Source organism: Strigops habroptila, chromosome 15, assembly GCF_004027225.2.
Source record: "Strigops habroptila isolate Jane chromosome 15, bStrHab1.2.pri, whole genome shotgun sequence".
NCBI lineage: Eukaryota > Metazoa > Chordata > Aves > Psittaciformes > Psittacidae > Strigops > Strigops habroptila.
Window position 1 is genome coordinate 773,511 of NC_044291.2, and position 21,238 is coordinate 794,748.

Genomic DNA, 21,238 nt, shown 5'->3' on the forward strand with positions numbered 1-21,238 from the left:
CCAGCACACGCTGCCTCCGGGCTCGGGGGCTTGCAGCCAACCTGCCTCTCGCCTCCCTGGTGAAAGGCTCTTTCAGTAGAGATTCTCCTCCTGCGTGTGGCTCATCCTCTAGTGCTTCCTGTTTCACCGGGAGGCTGGTGGAGGGGGGGAAGCATCTCCAGGGGTTCAGAGGTAAAGGCAGAGATTCCCATTAGCTCCTCTCCATTAGATAACGCCTTTATAAGGCTACAAGCTGAGAGGACAGGGAGCACCCCTTTCCCCTTGATCTGGTAGAATATGGCCTCCTGTGCTTGCAGGTTTTGATGAGTGAGTTTGACATCAATTATCCATCCAAGTAACTCTCATTCCAGCAGGTCAGAGACTTGTCCTGAGTGAACAGCTAAAGCTCAGAAGTCCCTGTTATGCAGAGCTCTTCCATCAGAAAGGGACAGGATGGGTGAACTCATACCTTGCCTTCCTTGTATATAGCAAACAGGATGGCCAGTGACTGCCTAGATTCTCACAGTGCTTGAATGACTGAATGCATAGACCAGGGAAGCGGAGCCCAGGGTAGGCAGAAAGTGGGAGTTTGGGTGATGGCAATGGTTTCTTTCAGTCGGCATGATGAAAGCCTTGAGGATGCTGTTGTGCAAGGACTGGGGAGGGCTGGGATGTTCTGGTGTGGCTCAGGGTATGAGCTTATAGGTGAAATCACTGTTCCATGAAAAATCTGTGCAACTATTACTGTCACCTGGATGTGTGCTGGCAATGATGTTCTGACCTGTAACGGCACTGGTAAAGCAAGTATGGATACCAGCAAGACACTAAAACACTTCAAAGTGGTTTAGTTAAGGGAGATGGTTGTCTTTGGTGGTTCTTCCATCTCTGGTCTCCAGGTGACCTGTTCTTGATTTTGTTGAGGGTCTCCAGTGTTGTGCCACCTAGTCCTACAGTGAGGTCTGTCCTCCTCTCGTGGGCTCTCTTTACATACAGTTTTGCAGCCACGGCCTCATTCTCTGCCCAAATCCTCGCCTTTTCCGTGCTCCACAAGCCCCGGCAGTCGGGGGGGGAGCAGATTCCCGATGGAATTCCCGGGCGGGGGGGGATCGCACCGTTCAAACTTACCGGGGGCGGGCTGGGGGCGGCTCCTGTCCCGCTGCGCCCGCTCCCGGTTGGCTGCGGGGCTCCGGGATTGACGGGCTCCGGCCTTGGGCTTAAAAGAAGGAGAAGAAGGGAAAAAAAAAAAAGGGGGTGGGGGGAGAGGAAGGAAAGTTTTCCTCGGCGGGAGCCGGAGCGGACGCGCGGAGCCCCCGCTGCCCTCGGCCCGCCCATGGCTCTATAAAGCGGCTGCTCTCGGGGGGGGCTTGTAAATAGCTATATATTATTATTTTTATTGGTTTTCCCCCTCGAGCGGGTGCCCGGTTTCTCTGGACCATGGATACGCACACGCGGTGGAAACGGCGCAGTTGGATACGGAGGTGGTGGGTGCCCGCTGCCCTGGTGCTGCTGGGTGCCGTGTCCCTCGGCCGGGCAGGTAAGGACCCTCCCTAGAGTCCCTCATCCCCGGGACGGCGGCGTGTGGGGGGGCTTTGTGCGGGGTAAAGCGTTTGTCCGGACCCACTGCATTCCGGAGGAAAAAGAAAGGAAAAAGGGAAAGAAACCCCCGAGCCTCCTTCAGCCGCCCGAGTCTCCGAATGCCATTTGTCAGGGGGCCCGGAAAAGGGGGAGAAAACTTAAACCAACACTTTATTCGCCTTCTGGAGCCGGGCCGCCTATTGCCAGGCTCGTTTTTGTGGAGCAGAAGTCAGGATGTGCTCCCGGAGCTGTAGCTCTTGGTCTATCGGCGGGTATATCGATATTGAGGCAGCTGGAGACCTCTTGCCTAGCCCAGTGCCTCCTCCCTGGGGAGAAGAAACTTTTAGCGCAGGAGCGAGCAGCAATTCCCTGCGCACATCGCGGGTGCAGGAGCTTGAGTTGGGCACCCCCTGGTCCTCTCCAGCCCCTATTTGCAGGGTTTCTCCCTAAAATCGTGGCTGTTGAGCGTGGCAAGAGGAAGCTGCGAAGTGCCAGATGTGCAAGAGCACTGGACACGCAGCCAGGAAAAACCCTGGAATGTCTTTCTTAACCCTGCGGGAGTGGGACATCCACTTCATTTCGTTCCACTGATGCTTTGGGTTTGAGTACGTTGAGCTCTGCTTTCCAAATGTCTGCCTTCCCCGGTGGGCTGGAAATGCCAGGGCAGGGCAGGGGGGGAGACGTGGGTCTGCTGGAAAAGTTGTGTGTTCTGAGTTTGGAGCAGACTCTCGGAGCCATCAGTGCTCTGAGGTCTTTTCAGTTTGTGTTTCAAGGGACAGGCTCTGAAGCAGCTTGTTGGCAAAAGAGGATTTTGAAATCAGGAAAGTTTAAGCCAGTGGAGCTCTGCGGGGTAATGAGAAACAGTGAAGTGCTGAGATTGGAGCTCTGGGATCCATCCGGCTCTTAAGCCTGAGTTTTGTGGGCTCGGGGTTTTTCTTTCTGGGAAGCCCAGTGTTTGCAGGGTGGTTTGTGTGTTACCAGGACAAATGCGTGTGGGATTCTGTGTATAGCAGCGCGATTATGAACTGTTGTAATTTCTAGGTTCTTAAAATGACCTTAAGGAAGAAAAGGTGGGCGTGTGAGGAATGCTTTCATGAATGGTTTGCTCGCAAAGTCTCGGCAAGATGGAAAATAAGCTGCTAGTTGAGGAATAAAATGTTTCTAAACCGTCAGAGAAGTTGATGGTGAAGTTAACAGTGGTTGGGGCTATGGTGAGAGTTTGTTGTACAGCAGAAGTATGGGGCTGCTGGAGCGGTTTCTGACTGGGATACTGGAGCAATACTTGCTCCTCTGCAGCTCTCTTCCTGTGTAGCCACCTCATCAGGCCACTCTTTGTATTAGTTCAAAACTGAATTATCACCAAATCTTCACTATTGTCAAGAGAAAATGACCAAATTCTCCTTTTGCTTTTGTCTGTGCTAATGTATGAACGGTTTCAGAGCATCCTTATGCATCCTGCCCATCGGTACATATCCTTCAGGCAGCTTCACCATCAGACCTGCACCTTTTAACAGTTACCTGGTTGCTTTGCTGAAACCTGTGGCTTCAGCTACGGGCTGCGGGGAGCTGGCGGGAGCTGATTCTGCTCTGTGGGGCTGGAGAGCTGTTGTGGGGCTGATGAGCAACTCCAAGTAGTGACTCTGGCAGAGAAAGGCTTTGAGTTTTCCTAATGAGCCTCCTAATAGGACATCAGATAATTTGGATGAGGGAGGAGTCAGACTGGGGCTGCTGATGGCATTGACTAATGCTCTTTATAGCTCTTTTTTTTTCATCTTTCCAAGTTCTCTTTGGTTTGATTTCAGCTCAGATCATTTCTGTTTCAGTTTCATTTTAGTTGGCTTCTTTGTATGGAGAGAGGTGGATCTCCTCTGTCTTCCAAAGGAGATCCATCACTTGGCTATGAAGAAAGGGGAAGGACACCTTGCGGAGAGGGTTTCCAGAGAAATAGCCATGTCAAAGGCGACATGAGCTGTGCGCCTCGGAACGCTCCCTTCTAGCTCACATTTTCCCATATTTTAGCAGATGATGTCACACAAATGTAACCCGCAGACAAAGCTGGAATCTGTCTCTGCTTCCACAAATCCCTATAAAATTGAATCAGGTTTCTGGGTGAAAATTTTTGGAAGCAGCAGTTTCCTCTAGTGGTGAAGGAAAGTGGAATCAGGATACATGGAATGCTCTTTAAAAGAAATAAAAATGCTGGAAACTACGAAGTGTCCTGTTACCATCTGCTGCTTCTCCTCTTGGCTCTTCCCCACTCATCCAGAATGAGGTAAAGAACAGTCTTTATCTGGGCAGTCAGAAGTGCTTTGTTGAATATTTTGCCAGTCAGAAGTGTTTTACAAGAAGAAATAGCATTGTGTGAGTCTAGAATTGACACATATCTGATTCCCAGTGTAAAACCTGGATTATGCTTTCAATGCATTGCCAGGTTGGAACTGGACACTGTGATTTCCAAGCCCTTGCTGCTGGCTGTGCCCTGTCACCGCTGGTGTTGCTGGCTCTGCCCGATAATGCTGGATCCTCACATCTAAAACCTGTGAAGAGCAAGGGTAACCCAATAAACAAGACTGTCTTGGTGTTACTCCTACTGCTTGGAGACAAAATCTGCCCGAAAGCTGTAAAGGAGCTGCTCATCCTTACTTTAAAGGGTACTGTTCTTGCCCCTTAGATGCTGTTTTTGAGATGGACTTTTCAGGTTCATTCCTTTAAAAAGTTAATTTGAGTGCCATGTCTCCGTATGTGATGTCCAGACTAAGTTTAAATTCTCAAGTAGCTTTTCTTTTTCACAGAGCTCCACATGAGAATCTTTGCCACCCTCCCAGAGCCCCAGACTCTTAATGGCCCATAGATGTCCTGTCACCCTCGGTAGCATGTACCTGGTTGATTTTCCTCTAACGCTGAAGGTGCTATCTGGTGCCGTCTGTCCATCCCTGGTGACTTGAAGTGTCCCTGTCTGTCCTGCAGCCTGGCTTCAGGGCACAGACTCACAGTGTGTGTTCTCACAACTGCTTTGAATTACAGATAGAATCCTTAGGATGAGCCAAAGCATGACAGCAGATGCTGAGAAGCAGAAGGTGCTGTTGTGACGTATGACCCTAATGCAGCAGCATTTGTCTGAAGTACTAGTTTATAGATGGGGTTTAGGTTATCTGGGTTTTGTCCGGACTTCAGAAATCAGTCTGTGGGAGTGCTTTAGTGCTTTCTAGGAACTGCTCTTCAGCCTGAGGGGTTTTCTTCTATAGAGTAAATTGGCAATTCTTTTAACAGCTATTTTTTGTGCTATGACCTGATTCCTTGGCCTGCCCCCTGTGGTCTCCCTCTCCCCATGCTACCTGGGGCTGAGCCATGGTGATGCCCTTCCTGAAGCAGGTGGAGGATGGATGTCAATCACACCCCGCAAACAGGAAAGTCTACACTTGGAAACACTGTATGGAGCAATACTGCTGTGAATGCTTCTGCATGAGCAGAACCCGTAAGGGTAATGAAGGGAACGGGGGACAGGCCAGCTGGCCATGGGAGAGATAGTGTGTGTAAAAAGTGCCCAAATGAGGTGTTACAATAGTTGATTCATGGTTTTATTCATGTGTTTGTGTGGTTGCCTGTGGATACATCTGGAGAACGGTGGGACCTGGGAAGAGCAGGGAGCTGAGCACCATGGGCTGTTGGCTGGCAGCAAAATGCAGCTGCAGAGATGGACCAGGGCTTTGGTCTAGCAGATGGTGCAGGCAGGGGCTGCTTGGCCTCCAGGGGCTTCCAGAGGGTCCCGCTTGGAGCCTCTCTGGCCTGATGGTGGGCACTTGGCTGTAGAAAAGCAAGGACTAGTATGTGTATGCCATGGTGGAGGTGCTTCCTTTTGGAGCTCATGTTCTGCTGTCCTGTGAGTTGACTTTGAAGTGCAGCAGCTCCTAAGACAGGGGAAATCCCTGCTGCACTGCAAGTATGAATTTGGCACTTCATCATGTATGTACACACTCGCCCACGTGTGCTCTTGCCGGGGTTGTTCAGGGGGAATCTGATCCTCAGGGTGCAGCTTTTGTTCTATAAATTGCAGTATTTTGCAGAGAAAAGTTTCAAACATTTGGGTTCTGTGGAAAACACAATTATAACTCTTCAATAGCCAGGTTTTGGTAAATGGAAACTGCTCTTTAAAATTAAGATTGTCTGGGAAATAAACCAGGAATGAATCACAAAATACACCTCAGACTTTATCCATGTGGAGGCAGAGTTCTTCTGCTTCTGCGCTTTTGTCCAGTGTAAAACTCGTGTTTAAGAAAGCCCTGACTGCTGCAGGTCTCTGGTGCTGCTCCTGTTGGGGATACCTTGCGAATGCTGAGGGTTTTAACAGTCACCTACTGGAATTGGGTCAAATTTAAGATCTGCAGGAGTTCTCCCACAGTAAGTCGGTGATAGAGGCATGTGCATACATGAGTTATGCTTCTGGTGGAGCTCAGATTGATAATTGGCTTCCCTGCACTGTCTGTATAGGTGATAGAATCCCAGACTGGTTTGGGTTGGAAAGGACCTTACAGCTCATCCAGTTCCAACGCCCTGCCACGGGCAGGGACACCTTCCACTAGAGCAGGTTGCTCCAAGCCCCTGTGTCCAACCTGGCCTTGAGCACTGCCAGGGGTGGAGCATTGACATTGAGCTTTTTCAGTAAACCCTAACCCTTGGTGCTGGCATCGTGCTGGGGATGCTGGTGCCATGGGGCTTTCTGGGGAGGTTTTAGGAGATATTTTTGAAAGGAAAACCCAGGTGGATGGTGTCCTGTGCTTTGTGGAGGAGGCAGAGCCTCACATCCCTATCAAGAAACAGCTTTGTTGCTGGAGTTTGACTTTTGAGCATTAGCAGAGCATAGCCATATCCTGAGCTGCAGCTTTATATGGCTGTGGTTGCAAATCTCTGACCAAGGCAAACTCAATGCAATCTTTAGACCATTAAGATTTTGTGCCTCCTGGTGTTGCTTGTTACCTGTTTGTACTTCTAGCTCTTGTTGATGTAGGCAGTGCATTCCTTCTCCTCTGCCCTCCTGGTTTGCTTCAGAGAGGTTCCTGGGACGGTCTTCTCCAGCTGCAGCCTGGCCTTGCTCTATATCAAAGGTCTTACTGTTACCAGCTGATGTGATGGGTACTGGGTTTGCAAGCTGGCAGTTTCTCTTCAAAACAAAATAAACCTTTGTGAAACAAAGAAAAAGCCAGTGAAGAACGAGCAAAACCAGGAGAAGCGAGACATGAAAGAATGGAAAAACTTGGTTGAAACCTAATGTTATATGGAAAAAACTTCAGTTGGCAACATGGTGTAATTAGCCACTGGGTTACTGTTGGCAAGTTCTGAGGCTCTTGAAATGAAGCCGAGCCCTGAGTGAACTGTCCAAGTGATGTCGTGGTTTCTCTGTGGATGTGTCTGGAAAATCTTGAGAACTAAAATAAATAAATGCAGGAGCTGCACAAAAGGCATTTTTGAGGTCGGTCGCTCGGAGTCTGGGCTCTTTTTCCCTCCAGAAGCCAACAGGATTCTCAGCATCATCTGGAAGCTTTCACAATGGAGAGATGTCATTTTTCAAAACCAGGAAAATGGTATTAACGTATTTGCAATGGTGCAGTTTTCCTGCACGGTTGTGTAATAAACTGGAGAGAAAAAGGCTGGTTTGGGGAGTGAACGAGTAGAGTGAGCTGCGTCAGTGCTGGTTCCTAAGCTCTGCTGTGGACTTTCTCCCAGCCCTTTAGGCAAGTCCCTGTTTTCCCATGCCCTGTGGCCTGACCTGTCTACCTGAATGGAACCTGCCATTGTGGTGGAGTTTTAACACAAGGTTAGTGCTGATACACCACCAAGATGTGCTTTCAAGCACTGAAGTGTTCAAAGAGCCTCTTTCCATCCCTGTGCCTCAGGTTTGTGGTTGTGGTCTAGGAGTTTGCTACTTCTAAAATACTTTTCCTCTCTGGGATGGTGTTTTCCTGTCAAGCAACACCAGTGCCTCACCCTGCAAATCCAGAAGGCTGCTTCGATTTTGGCTTTGGACAGGTTTCTTATGGCTTATGATGGTGTGCAGCACAGACCACCGTGATGGCTTTGGGGTGGTGACATTCAACTGTTTTGCTGATGTAGAATCAATTCCAGTGTATTTTGTTGCTGAGTGCTCTGCCCCAGGCTGTGGGCTAAGTACATTCATCCTGCTGGGTTTGGTTTCTTGAAATCTCCCATGGTTGATGCTATGTTCCTTGTGGGGTTCAGCCCTGCTGCTCTAGATGCACTGGAGAAGGATGTGAAGGCCAAACCTTAGTCTTGCTGTGCTCAGGGACAGCTCACCATTGGTCTGGATGTCACCCAAATGGACTAGCTCCCTGTTTTCCTACCTAGTAATGGGGGTGCAAGGTTGGGAGAATCTCCTTTCACCTTAGGAAGCTGTAGCTTGCTGAAGACTTGGATAATCTGCCAAGCTTAAATGCAGCTAAATCTTGCTGTTAGTTTGGGATGACCCTGTGCACCATCCCTGCAGGATGAAGTTGTGCCCTGCAGCCAGGGAGATGCTAATTCTTTCGGAGCATATAAAGTAGCAAGCATCCTGGCTCGGCTTTTATACAAACTGATTAAAGCTCTTTTCCTTCCTTGGCTTCCTGCACTTCCCTGCTGTAACTCACAGAGGCCAGGGGAGCCTGCAGCTCTGCTGGCGATGTTGTAAGAAGTGGATGGGAGGGAAACCCAGGAGAGCAGAGAGGTCACTGAGGGGTCTGGAGCCCCTGCCTGGAGGGACTGTCAGCAATTTGAGTGGTCAGATTTAGAGTTTCACTTGTATGTCAGCTGGAGCTTCTATTTTCTGAGTGTGGATATAGAGGAAAGAGCCGAGCTTTGGCTGCTGAGCTCATGTATCCTCACGGAGAGCCTTGCTGGCCTCTTTTCCTCTGCTGTTCCTCCCTCCACCCCCTTTTTTGTTTCCAAGACAATACTTCAGTAAGAATTCATTGCAGCTGAATTCCTGGAGGTGACACTGCCAGTTTCCCAGGATCTCTTGTACTCCTGCAGTGGTTTACACAGGGGTTTTTGGTGCTGCTCCTTCAGCTGCACCCCTCAACATAAATTAAGTTTGTGTAGCCTTCGAGGGGGCTCATCCTAGACGTGCTGGAATGAGATATCTGCTGTGTGTGCTCTTGTCTGCTGCAGGGTAAAGATTCGGTCTGAGGGCTGCAGTTCACCAGCTGAATAATGAATGCATTGTTTGTATGCCCTTATTTCCAGCTTGCAGTATTAGAAGTGAATAGAAAGGTCAAGAAGATGAGTCACTGTGAATACAAGTGTCATTCTGCTCAGAAGAAATGGAAAAAAAGGTGCTTCTAAGTGAGGTGTTTCAGCTGGTGCCAAGCATCTCCATTTCACTGTGCTTGGGGTGTTACAGGAGTGAATCTCAGCTGGGATCTGCTCAAAGTGCTTGAGCACCAAGGGGCTGGGGCTGCAAAGGCAGCTGGTGGTGGAGGCTGGGCACAGAGAATCAGGGTGATGCTCTGAAGCACTGGGCTCATTCCTGCTGTTCTGCAAAGCAAACAGCCAGAGCTTGTAGGGTTGGTAAACTCCCGTTCTCAGCTGCTTTATAGTGGTACCCAGAAGAAAAGGCCTTCTCCAGAGTGGAGACTCCCAGTGCTCAGCAAGACTGCTCTCCTCCAACACCTAGAGCAAGGGTTGGTATTGTTGTGAAGGTGCTCTCATGGGAGAGTTTTACTCTTGAAATGCTGGTGAGAATGTGTGCACCTCGAGCAATGGGTGTCAGTGGGGTCCCAGTGAGGTTCCTGCCCCATCCTTGGGGAAGGAGCTGCAAGGTGGTGGTGTGTGTGAGCCTGGAGGTGCTTGTGGCCCATCCCTGCCCTGCCCACAGTAAATGCCCAGTTGTAAATTCAGCCTTTTTTGATTTCCTGCCCCAAAAGCTTCATTCAATGAGCCTCTGCAGCTGGTTCGACCACGCTGGCAGAGCGCTGAAACGGGGATGTGGCTCATGGGTTGCACGTGTGGAAGGGGAGTGGTGAGCTCAGTGGGTTAGTGCCAAGTGGGTGGGATGGGGATGTGGCCTGAGTTTTCCTTTACTGTAACTGCCCCAGCAGTATCTACTAAAGCAAGGGTGGTGGCCAGAAGGACGGGACACAGAATCCAGTTCAGAAGTTGTTAATGCTTCTTTTAATGGGGTAGAGTTTAAGTAACGGGCTCCTGTACCCGTGGGTTTCCTTTTTCACATGGCTGAAACATCTCCCTTGTAGGGGAATTACCAGCATTTTGGCTAACTGCCTTTCACTGTCCTGGGAAGGAAATGCCCATGGCACATTTGCGGTGGTGATGTGCTGGGGCAGACATGCTGTGTGTTGTCTGGCCCTACTTTGGTGTTTGAATCCTGAGATGGTGCATAGAAATACTTAATTTTAATTTCTAGCCATTGGATTTCTCTGTTCTGAAGTCACTCTTCTGGTGTAAAACAGATTTGTCCAAAAACCAGCTAAAGCTTCAGAATTTTAGTTTATCCTCCCCCATCAAAATACACCTTCAGTAGAAAGTAAAGCCAACTGTTTTCCTTGCCCATCTAATGAAAAATCACTTCCATAAACAGCTTCCAAGTGAATTTTTAGCTTTGATCCGAGGTGGCTGGAAATTCAACTTAAATTCCATGTGATATCAAATGACTGGGAACTGGGACTCATTTGCTAATGGTGCAAGTGTATGATGCTGATAAAGGGCTGTAGCTCATGGGCATGGGAGGGCTGTGCCTGGTTTGTGCAGCAAAGCACTGGATCTATGACGTTAGTGTTGGTATTACATGGAAGTTAAAGCCTTCTGCGGACTGGTGAGGTGGTGGTGGCTGTTCTGGGCTGCAGAGAGGCAGGACACAGCTTCTGGCAGCACGGGATGTGTGGGAGCAGTGAAGCTGCTCTGTGCTCGCTGGTGTGGGACTGGGTGGGAGAAGCTGTGGCAGGCAGGAGCTGTGTGGGACATGCCCTTTGGAGGGTTCCCCAAGCACAGCGTCTGTTCCTGACCATGGGCTGCTCAGTGTCTGCTCTTGGAAAGCTGTCGATTCCTTGAAGGATAAGGACTGTTTGCTTGGAGCCCCACACTGCAGATGCTGTTCGTGATGAGGCCAATGTTGTTTTTCCCTCGACCCCGTTGGGTATTGTGCTTTTTGTAACAGGGAGGGCAGATCACGGAGAATCCCCTCACTGTTCCTGAGCTCCAGAAGCAACATGAGGGTGGGAGGAGGAAGTGGCTTTCATCCATGTCACTGCCTTTGGCACTCACTGGCGAGTACTCGTATAGGAAAACTGCTCGGAATGTTCCCTTGCCGGGGTTTGCAGGGATCGGGAGAGGCGAGTTATCACGTCTTGTGCACGCCGGGAGAAAGTCCCTCGCTCTGCCTCTCTCAAATGTTTAAATTGAAACAATCTGTCTTTCTGCAACTGCTGGATGCTTTCCCTGTTGACCTCAGGAGCTGGGTCTGGAGGAGGAGCAAGCGGGCCCCGGCTCTTGTAACGGGCTCTGGCTTGTCTTGAAACTTCAGTCACCATTCCCTGCAGGATGCAAACCAGAAAAACAGTAAGGGCCATATCTCCTCTGGAAACATCCATTTTCCCAGTGCTCTGTAATTAAAGAGCTATATCAGGAAGCAGCAGAGCCTTTATGCACTGGAGGGTATTGTCTTACAAGACTATGTATAGAAGAGGCAGCAGGCACGCTTAACCCTTCTGCCAGCACTGAGGGATAAGTCCTCTGCAGCATTCCATCATCCCTTTCTTTTCCAGCCATAGACACATTCCCACAGCAGGGTCTGACTGTGGAGCAGAGCTATGGCTGGGCAGGATCAGCCTTTCCTTCCTCAAGGGGAAAGCAGAGCTGAGAAGCCCTGTAGATGGCACTGCCTGAGGATGCTGGATGTGGTGCTTGCTACCCAGCCTCTGAGTGGTCCCTGGTTAGGGGATTCCTGGGCACCAAGGGGAAAGCCATCCCAGGGTTGTTGATCTGACTCTTTAGTCCTTACACTGAGTTTTCTCTTGGCCTGGGGCCCCATGGCAAGGCAGACACGAGGATTTTTGCTGCTTGGCTGTGTCAGTGTGGTTCCTGCAGCCCTGCACTGCTGCAGGACTCTGTCCACGTGGAGCTCTGGGCGGATGCAGGGCTGGGACCTGACTCCTGTGGACCTTGGGAATTTGGGCAGTGAAGTAGCATAGCATCATCAGGCCTAAATCACAAAACAACCCTTCATCTCTGTTCTACCACTGCTTTGACTTGCTGCCTTCATTGCCCACAGGTCTGTGTGTTATTAGCAGTTTACAGAGCATTTTACAGCACTAGTTGGGATCCAGCCTAAGAAAATTCAGTGTGATTTCTTGTGGCTATGGGGAATAGGCTTGGGTAACACCATGCTGGTTAAGATTTTCCCTAAGAAATATGAACCAGAACTAAAACTGGAGCTTGTTTTGGGTGTGGAAATATCTATGAAGAACTTTGGGTTCCTCATTTGAAAATACTTAAAAGTTCACACCAAGCACTTAAAGATGCTCTGAAAGGTTCAGAGTCAGAACAGCAGTTCCAGATATACTGCACACTTAGAGTAACCCAGCAGGCTCCCCTCCTTCCAGCTCCCTGCTCCAAAGCCTTGGCCAGACAAGCCGGGGCCCTCCCTGCCCTGGGGACACTCATCCCAAATAACAAACAGTGGTGCTGCTAAAAGGAGCACGATTCCTGCGAGCCTGGAAATAGCCAAGGCTCTGCTGCCAGGGCTGGGCTGCCCAATCTGGGGCCTGGGACTGAGCTTTCCATGGATGAAACTGAAACATCTGCTTTTGGGGGAGTGAAATCTGCTGCATCTTTGCTTTAGTTCATGCTGCCTCTAAGGAGCCCGGGTGGGATGTGGGGCCCCATATACCTGCCCCTGTTGTGACATCTGGACTTGAGTTGATTATTTTTCTTCTGATGGTGGCAAAATGCCAAGCCTCTGGGTATGTTATAGGACATTCTAGTCAATGGAAAGACTGAAAATAGACCTGAGAGATGAGGGGGAGTGTCTGTGAAACTAAAATGGGTTCTCTTATGCTACAGAAATGCCCTAAGAAATGTATCTGGGGAACAGATCTGTTTCAACACTTTTCATTCTAGTGAGCAATGAATGACAGCGGAAGGAGTGTGACTGCAGGCAGGATGTCATGCCTGTGCAATGTCAGTCAGTGCAGGATGAAGCAAGGCATGTGGAAAATTCTTCTTCTAGGAGGTGAAAGCCTAGTGAGAAATAATCATCTGAGAACTGGGAGGTGAAATAACCTGCTCCAGGCAAGCCATGATCCACACTGTAACCCTGGAAAACTGCTGGTGATGGATGGGCAGTTTGGGAGGAAAGGGACATGTGCGGCTGACCAGTCTGAGCGCATCCTATGTGCTACCATGCTCAGAAATGTTTTGTCATGCACGAAGCCTCCCAGAGGGAGCAATGGATGGATGTGGGGCAGGAGATGCTCTGTAAGGCAGATGTTGGAGTAGAGGCACTGGAGAAACTAATGCTCCACCAAGGGCTGGGTGCGAAAAGCAGAAATCCTTTTCCTTTGTACTGAGGGCTGCAGTGCGGTTAGTTTGAGTGTCTGTAGGAACAGGAATTGAGCCCAATGGCAAGAGTGCAGGGCTGGGACAAGGACTTGGTGTGTACTGCAGCTCCAGCCTTAGCGGAGCCTCTTCCTCCAGGCTGGCTGGTCCTGGTTAAACTGCTCTTTTGTGCCGCCAACCTCAGCAACACTTAAACCGGGGTTACAGCTGCTTTGAACTGACACAGTGGTGAATTTGACTCATAATGTCCTGGGTTTTGTATGAAATAATTGTATTCCATTATCCACGCGTGTAGTGATGGACTTGCAACTGGAACTTCTCTGCATGCATGTCCTGATGGATTTTGACAAGAATGGGCTGGAGGAGCCAGGGTGGCACCAGAAAAGGGCAGAGTCCTTTCCAAACTCTCAGGGATTTGAGACTTGTATGCAGCCTTTTCTGGGATGTCTGCCTCAATGTTGAAGGGAATGTCTCCTCCCTTCTTGCTCTGGAGAAGATATCTCAGCATGTTAATGAAGGGAAGAGGAACATACTGTAGCTCTTTGCACTTTTGTAAGGACAAAATCTATTCTCCTGCAGCTAGGAGAAGTCTGTCTTTCCTTGAAGTAATAAATGAGGGCATGTAAAATACACACGTTACTTTTAAGCTGTGGTGTATACCCTAGTACAAAGTACTTCGTATCTTATTTTAGTGATGAATATTAAGCATGCTCCATGTATAAATCGATCTTCTCAAAATATCCTGGTAACTCTTCTTGGCATTTGCCTTGCCTCCAGTCTCCCAGATATTTTCTTATCTCACTTGGCTGCTTCCACTACTCAACATGCCTCATGCTCATCTATATGATGAGTGGTGCTGGGCTGCTGGACTTGTCTGCACGGATTGATGCCTTGATGTGTTATTTACCTTCTCTCTATATGTAAAAATACCAAACATTACTTACACTCATGAGTGGATGCACAGATGATTGGAAGTGTCAGCATGTGCTTTTCCAGATGGTGGGAGCATGTTCCTTACTTCATTTGTTTCAAATGTCAAACTCAATGAAATTAATTACTCCCAGGCTGAGGTGATGGAGTGAGTCTTGTCTCCATTTCAGCAGCAGCGTGAGGTGAAGCTGCGCACTCAGTGGCAGGAGCAGCCTTCAGGAGCTGAAACACAACCACCAAACTTTGGCTCCAAGCACTGTAAAGATACAGATTTGTAGCAGGATGATTTCATGGGGGAAGCTGGGTTTGGTCTTGGTAGGGAGGGAGGGATGTCTCCTGGGCGAGGAATGGCTTGAAATGGTGAGTGAAAGGCTAACTTTGTCTTCAATTTCTTCTCTGCTTGTGCATGGCAAGAGTGCAGCAGACCCTGGGAAGGGTCTTGCTGTTGCCCTGTTTGCGATTGCAGTGCAGGTATCTGGGTGCTTGCTCTGGCCTCTCCCCTTGTCCTCCAGTGAGATTTATATCTACCCTTAATCTTTTGCCCTTCTACTTCATCTGCAAAAGGATGCTGTTGGGGTTTTATTTTCACAGTGTCTTAAGTTCTCAGGCTCTTTGGGGATAAAAATGGTGGAAGTTGCCAGGGTTGGAGAGCAGCTGCTTTGCTCAGGTGTTGGCAAAGCTCCAGGGGTAAACATGGGATTTGGGTGCCTGATTGAGGGCAATGAAGGACTGAATTTCAGCTTAGCAGCTTTTGGAAACAGGGTTGATGAGTCTCAGGACAGTCCTGGTGAGTGGAAGCAGTAACAGAAAGTGCAGATCTCTGCTGCTGTTTTGCTCCGGGATCTGGGAACTATGGAGCTCTGGGGAGTCACTCGGTATTTCATGCAGAGCTGAGGCTTCACAGGAGCAATAACTGTGCCTGGGCTTTAAAGTGCATTTTAAATCCCACCCTGCACCTTGCTTCATGTAAGAAGAGCATGTTCTTGTAAGGGCTTTTCTAGATAATTCCTTCGAATAGTCCTTTGCATTTCTCAAACCCCCTTATTCCTCTTGTCAGGGGACACCTTGCAGCAGTAATTTAGGCAGGTGGCCAGTTTGCCATTTACCTAGGAAATAACTTGGAAATTGTCAGAGAATTTCTAACCATGCCTAACTTAAGATTCCCCATTTGAAGCCCACGGTCCCTGCACCTCTCAGGCTGTTACCTGGGCCTGACACTTCCTCTTCCTCAGTGGCCATGTTTCCCAGTGTCTCTCCCAGTGCTGTGAGCCCTCTCCTGCCTACCAGACCCAGAAGAAGAACCAGCCCCATCTCCTCTTGCTCTCTACTGTCTCTCCCTTTTGTGCTAAGTACAGCAACGCCCCGGAAGGCACCCCAGGAATTCTGTTCCCATGCTCCCCATCTCTGCACAAAGGGTCTCTCTTCTCCCTGCCTTTGGGGTGTTTGAAAACATGTGCCAGTGAGCCTTTGCTCTGTACGAAAATAGTCACTGCCTTTCTGTAGCTGTCACTTATTTTTTGATCCTTTAATTAGACTTTATCCTGTTTGTAGCTGCTTTTTTCCCTTTGACCCCTCGTTTTGCCACAGGGAGTATGTTTAGGAAAAGTTTTCCAGCTCGCTCTCTACCTGAGCATGCCCAGCTGTGCTGGCTCACAGGAGTCTTCTCTCCTTGGATGAAGTTGGAAGGAACTTTAATTGCAAGACTCCAAACTTTCCCAAATATTTCCTACTTGTGTTGGGAGGCTCCCCTGGGATGAGGCTGCACACTTGGAGTTGAGATTATCTTTCCATCTGCTTTTTCCTGAAGCTGGCAGCTATTTGTGACTCCCTCAAACACTTGCTTCCGTGGGTATTTTAATACTGCTGTCATAATTGAATTTGAAATATTGTTACTCAGTGGCATCCTCATTCATCCTGGCTGGCTGCTTTTCAGGGATCGTGTCCAAACAAAGGACCTGGTAACTCCTCATGCGCTGAGACTGGTTTCTCCATGTGTAGGAGAAGGATCTCTCCTGCAGTGAATGGTCCCCTCCTGTCAGGATTCCAGCAGAGTGATGCTGACTTACACTACAGGAGGATCTGCTCTGTAGTACCCTGATGATGTACAGTCAAGCTGTTCTCCCACCTCACTGATCTCATTAATCAAAAATCTCTTTGCTTCTGGTTAAAACTTTGGCCTCTGCACAGGCACAAACTTACCTGGGAGAACACTTACTGCTGTTTTCAGTGACCACCCTGGCACAGCATCCTGCAACCTCAGTTGCCTCTGTTGGTCCCCAGCTATGCAGCTCCTTAGAACACCTCTGCAGATCCACCTTCATCCCCTGCCACTGTAACTGCCTCTTCCTCCCTCTGCCTGCAGCCCCTCAGCTGGCCATGCTGGACCATGATGAGGGCTGCCACATGGTGTGGATGTGGTTCAGACTGGCAATACTTCTGAATGTGTCTTGTGGTCAGCTGTGCTTCCAGAGCACCCTTGTACATCCCTCTTCCATTCTGGTGCCTTTGTCTTTATGATGCTTTTATTTCATAGAATCCCAGACTGGTTTGGTTTGAAGGGACCTTAAAGCTCATCCAGCTTCCAACCCCTGCCACGGGCAGGGACACCTTCCACTAGAGCAGGTTGCTCCAAGCCCCTGTGTCCAACCTGGCCTTGAACACTGCCACAGCTTCTCTGGATGTATTGTTTGAGTGCAGAGGTGTGCTTGGCAGAGATCAGTGCTATGTGCTCTTTAACTGTGGTGCTTTCAAAAGTAATAAAACCACCTTGAGATGCTGTGCAACTTCTCCCAGAGAAAGAACAGGATGACTGACGCATTGTTATGGAGGGTCTGCTGAGTGCCTTAGGAGTTGAGGCAGATTCCTGCGCATGTGCCTGAGGGGAAGGTTATGATGCATTTAGGACTGAATAGTAGCAGCAGAAAAACTTCCAGCTTCAGGCCTATAAAACATGTTTAATTAACATTTAATGTCCAGTGCAGGTTATTCAAGGGAAGTGGATTGGCTGGTCAAGTCCATGCAGTTTAATGTTCAGAGCTGCAGATGGACCTCATCTCTCACCAATGACTCCGACCTTGCTCAAATCCCCTTGTATTATGCTGCTTACAATAACAGAAGAAAATAAATGTAACAGGAAATGTTGTGAGCCTTTAAAACAGAAAAAGGGCAGGCTAATGTCAAGGTAAATGTCTGATGCTACAGAGAGAACAGACTAGAAGTGGTTAATATGTCAGGTATTGATTTCTGTTCTCCTCTGCTCTTTTACCTGATGCATTTTTGTACCCTTTGGAAGGGTGAGAACGATGCAGGCGCTGCTTGTGCTGTAGTTGAGTTATGGGTCGAGTACACATCAATACCAATCCATGGTTAGTTCAGTGATGCTGGATGGACCATTTGAAGCCAAATGGCTTCCAGGGGCTGCCCAGCTTAGTGCAGGAGCTGAATCTGACCCCTGGAGCTTGAGGCACTGGCTCTGCCTGAGGTTGCTGTTAGATCTCACTTGGGTGTCTGTGCTGTAATTGCATTGCTCAACATCATGTAAATGAATGCTGTTTGCGCTGTATTCTTATACAAGTTTGTTTTGATTAGCCACCTCTTAGGGACAGATTCTGCCAGCCATACCACCTTACCATAAATTACCACTTAACACATTGGGATTGTTTGAAAGCAAAGTAATATACTATTCCTCAGTGAGAATAAGGCCTTGGAAGAGTTATGTGGGGAGCATATGGCTGTGCTTGGCTTCTGTGGAAAACCTCAGCTCTGCTCGGCAGTTCTTTACAAGCTGGAGTTTGTTTCCCTTTAGAGAATTCAGTTGTTTGGAAAACTGGTTCTTCAGTTTTAGCAAAAAGGAAAAGCAAAAAGCCCAGCTTTTAGTGGCAAGTGTATCAGGGTGTTGCTCTTCTGCGCTTCACTGGCTTTCAATGGAGTATCTCTGTAGAGTTGCCCAATTTCTGCTCTGGAAAATTGGAACAACTTGAGAAGTGTTTGTTCCTTGATAAAATTCTGAATTCCTTCCCAGATTTGGCACCAGTCAGGTTTGGGGACATTGGGAGAGTGAAATTAATCTTTTAGCACATTTTTAATCTATTTTCTGGTTTTAGTCTGATATGTGAGGAGGAGTCTGTATCTGGGATTAAGCTGCATTTCACTGCTGCGGGCACTGCATTGATTTTATTTAATCTTTTCCTAAAGCAGCACCAAGACTTTACTTCATATTTGCTGTTGCACCTGACCCTGGTAGAGCTCTGAAACAGCTCAGGCCTGGATGAACCACCACTCTTTACACCCTGGGTCCCTGTGTGTCTTCCTCCTTTATACTGCTAATCCCCCCAAATCCGTGCCCTTGGGTTTAAGGCACTGTGTGAACTACCTTCTGAAGAACAAGTTCACTGGCAAGGCAGACAGTGGAAACCTGCATTGAAGGGGGCTGATGTCTTGCTGGGCTTCCCTCTCCATGACTGGAAAGGCAGAGAAAATAAAGCAGTGGGAATTGCTGCTGAACAAGCAAAGGGTGGGAGCTGAGCTGCTCTGCACTAGTGTGAGAGACAGACGTTAATCCCACTAGCTCCCTTTGCCAAGAGCGTGCACGTGCCACCCTTTATGTCGCCCTGTTTGTTTGGTGTTTTATTTACTTTCCCAGCCTGGAAGTGAGGACTGGCCCTGTTGGAAGCAGCAAGCGGTGCTTTGAGGGCTCAGCATCCCGGTGCTGCCAGGGTCAGCCCATCCATTGCCCACTTGTGATGCTCACCCCATGGCAGTGCCAAGCACCTCATCTGGCTGCCAAGCTCCTCTTTCAATGTCATCTCAGTTGCTTGCAGTTAAGAAGGCAGAAGTACAATTTCCTAACAGCACTTGCAGTATATATGTATTAGGGTATGAAAAGCATCATTACAGCAGTCTGCAAATATTACAGGCCTGACTGCTCAAAGCTGTGATTGAGCTTTTTAAACCTCCAAGCAGGTTTAGAGGTCGTGCCACGAACCAGTTCCAGGCAAGTGAAAATAAGCTTGAGACTGGAATTGCCCTCTCCCAGATGTGAGGGTTTTTTGCTTACAGCCTGAGAAAAGATGTCCTGGAGATAAAGCTACTGAAATACAAAGCCCTTTTCTTCCAACAGAGAAATGCAGCACTGCTCACCACACTAGCTCACTATTGCATAAGAAAATCTTCAGTTACTTCCATGCATTAGCTGGAATCAGTAGAAAATGTATTTTCATATATTTTTCTATTGATGCTTTGGGACTGGCCTGCAGAAAGTTACCTGGTATTTATTATCTGCCTTTTCACTAGGAGGGAGCACTAATTGCTTTCTTGCTTAAGTTAAATGGGCTCACAGCAATTCAGGTTCTCCTTGCAGATGCACAGGGTCACCTTTCCATCAGGCTCCCCAGGAATATCCTGCACGGAGGCTTGTTTGGCCAAGCACCAGTGATGAGCACTGCATCAGTGTGATCAGGGAGTGTGCACAGAGGTGGCTCTGAACAAACCTCCTGGTGGTTTCTTACTGCCAGGAGTGTGTTTTCTTATCTTCCCTTTCATCAGTATACTGGAAACCTCACCTTAAAATTGGGTTGTGCGCATTTGTTCTCAGTAAAAACCACCATAAGTACCTTGGTGTGCATTTAGCTTCAAGTGAGTTACATTTAGCCACATTATGTTTGTGTGCTACTGTAGAACCGAGGTGTGCTTTGCCAAGCAGCCTGCATGCATTCAGGGAAACGCTTAGTCCCAAAAGCTCATATATAAAGCAGAGAGGTGTAAGAAGGGACTAGTCCAGCGCCATAGCACAGTGCTGGTGTTAGAGCTGAGAGACAACCAAGCACGGTTCCTAAATACTGGGAACCTCTTCCCTGTGAGGGTGGTGAGGTGCTGGCACAGGGTGCCCAGAGAAGCTGTGGCTGCCCCATCCCTGGCAGTGTTCAAGGCCAGGTTGGACACAGGGGCTTGGAGCAACCTGCTCTAGTGGAAGGTGTCCCTGCCCGTGGCAGGGGTTGGAACTGGAGGAGCTTTAAGGACTCTTCCGACACAAACCATTCTATGAGTGGGCATTTCTGCCAGGAGCCCTCTCGCCCTTTGCCCATCAGTTTTCCATTTCCACAGCCAGAGGCAGAAGCCATTCCTCCTTCCTCCCCCCTCCAACCCCTCGGGTCCCTTTTCTGACAGTCCTCTCTCCTGACTGCCCCAGACGGGCAGCGGCAGCTCCAGTGTTGCCCATCACTCAAGTACTTCTCCTTGTCAGTGCTGCCGGGAGAGCTCGCAGTGATTTTTGTAACTGTCATTGGCTTCTAATTAGATGGTTGATGCCAAAGTAATAATACTAAAAGGCTCTTTATTTAAAACAAACCCATGTGAATAATTACGTAAATATTTGTCTGGGCCAGTGTTCGCTTGAGTCCTGGGAAAGCTTTTTGGATGGATACCTTAGATATTTCTGTTAGCTTTTATAGTAGCGGGTTTCAATAAGATGTTATCTTTGGGTTTGAATTCTCTGTGTTTAATGGAAGGCCTGAAATGACATCTCGGTTATTGGGTGCAGCTGATATTTCCAAGAACAGTCAATGTACAAATCACATTGTAAACCTTTCAATAGCAAATATGCGAAGGGGGAGATGTAGGCGTGACCCACCGTTTGCAAAACCTGTTCTTGTCCCTGTGTGACTTGGTCAGTGCTGCAGAACACCATAGTGGCTGCTGTGGATTTTGAGCAGATGAAGGCATCATCTTGAAGGAATATTGGTGCATGATGCGCAAAAATCCATTATCTCCTTCCAATCAGCTCCTGAAGCAGCGGTGAGAGGAGGCTCCTGATGGTTCTGGTGGTGGTTTTGCCGCCTGTGGGAGGGTTTGTCACCCATCCAGGCGGGGCGGTGCAGGGAGGAGTGGCTGGCGCTGGGTAATTTGCACCTCTTTGGCTCCCGATAGCTGCGTGTAATGGAGCTGCTGCTCCGGGGTAATGAGCTGGGTTTCTCCGCTAATGACCGGCGGTCAGAGATCACAAAGGTCTGTCAAGGCTGAGCTGCAGTTTCTGGATGTTACCCTAATGCTACTTGATACGCTCCGTTAATGGCACTAAACCCGCTGCCACCGTTTGGTGATGCCCGGACCAGGAATCCTGTGTTTTAATGCAAAACCTCACAACATGCCATTTCTTAATGCGGGTAATAGGGAAATACACCATGTACTCGTGTTT

At 48.7% G+C, this 21,238-nt stretch overlaps 1 protein-coding gene across 2 annotated transcripts in view; it reads left to right on the top strand.

Moving 5' to 3' along the window:
- The first annotated feature begins 1,129 nt into the window (after nt 1–1,129).
- Nucleotides 1,130–21,238, top strand: part of COL5A1 (collagen type V alpha 1 chain) — a 136,647-nt gene continuing 116,538 nt past the window's right edge. For both annotated transcript variants that reach the window (XM_030507193.1, XM_030507194.1), the window contains exon 1: nt 1,130–1,513. In XM_030507193.1, the coding sequence (XP_030363053.1) occupies nt 1,414–1,513 (100 nt within the window). In that variant the 5' untranslated portion in view covers nt 1,130–1,413. The remainder of the gene's footprint in view (nt 1,514–21,238) is intronic.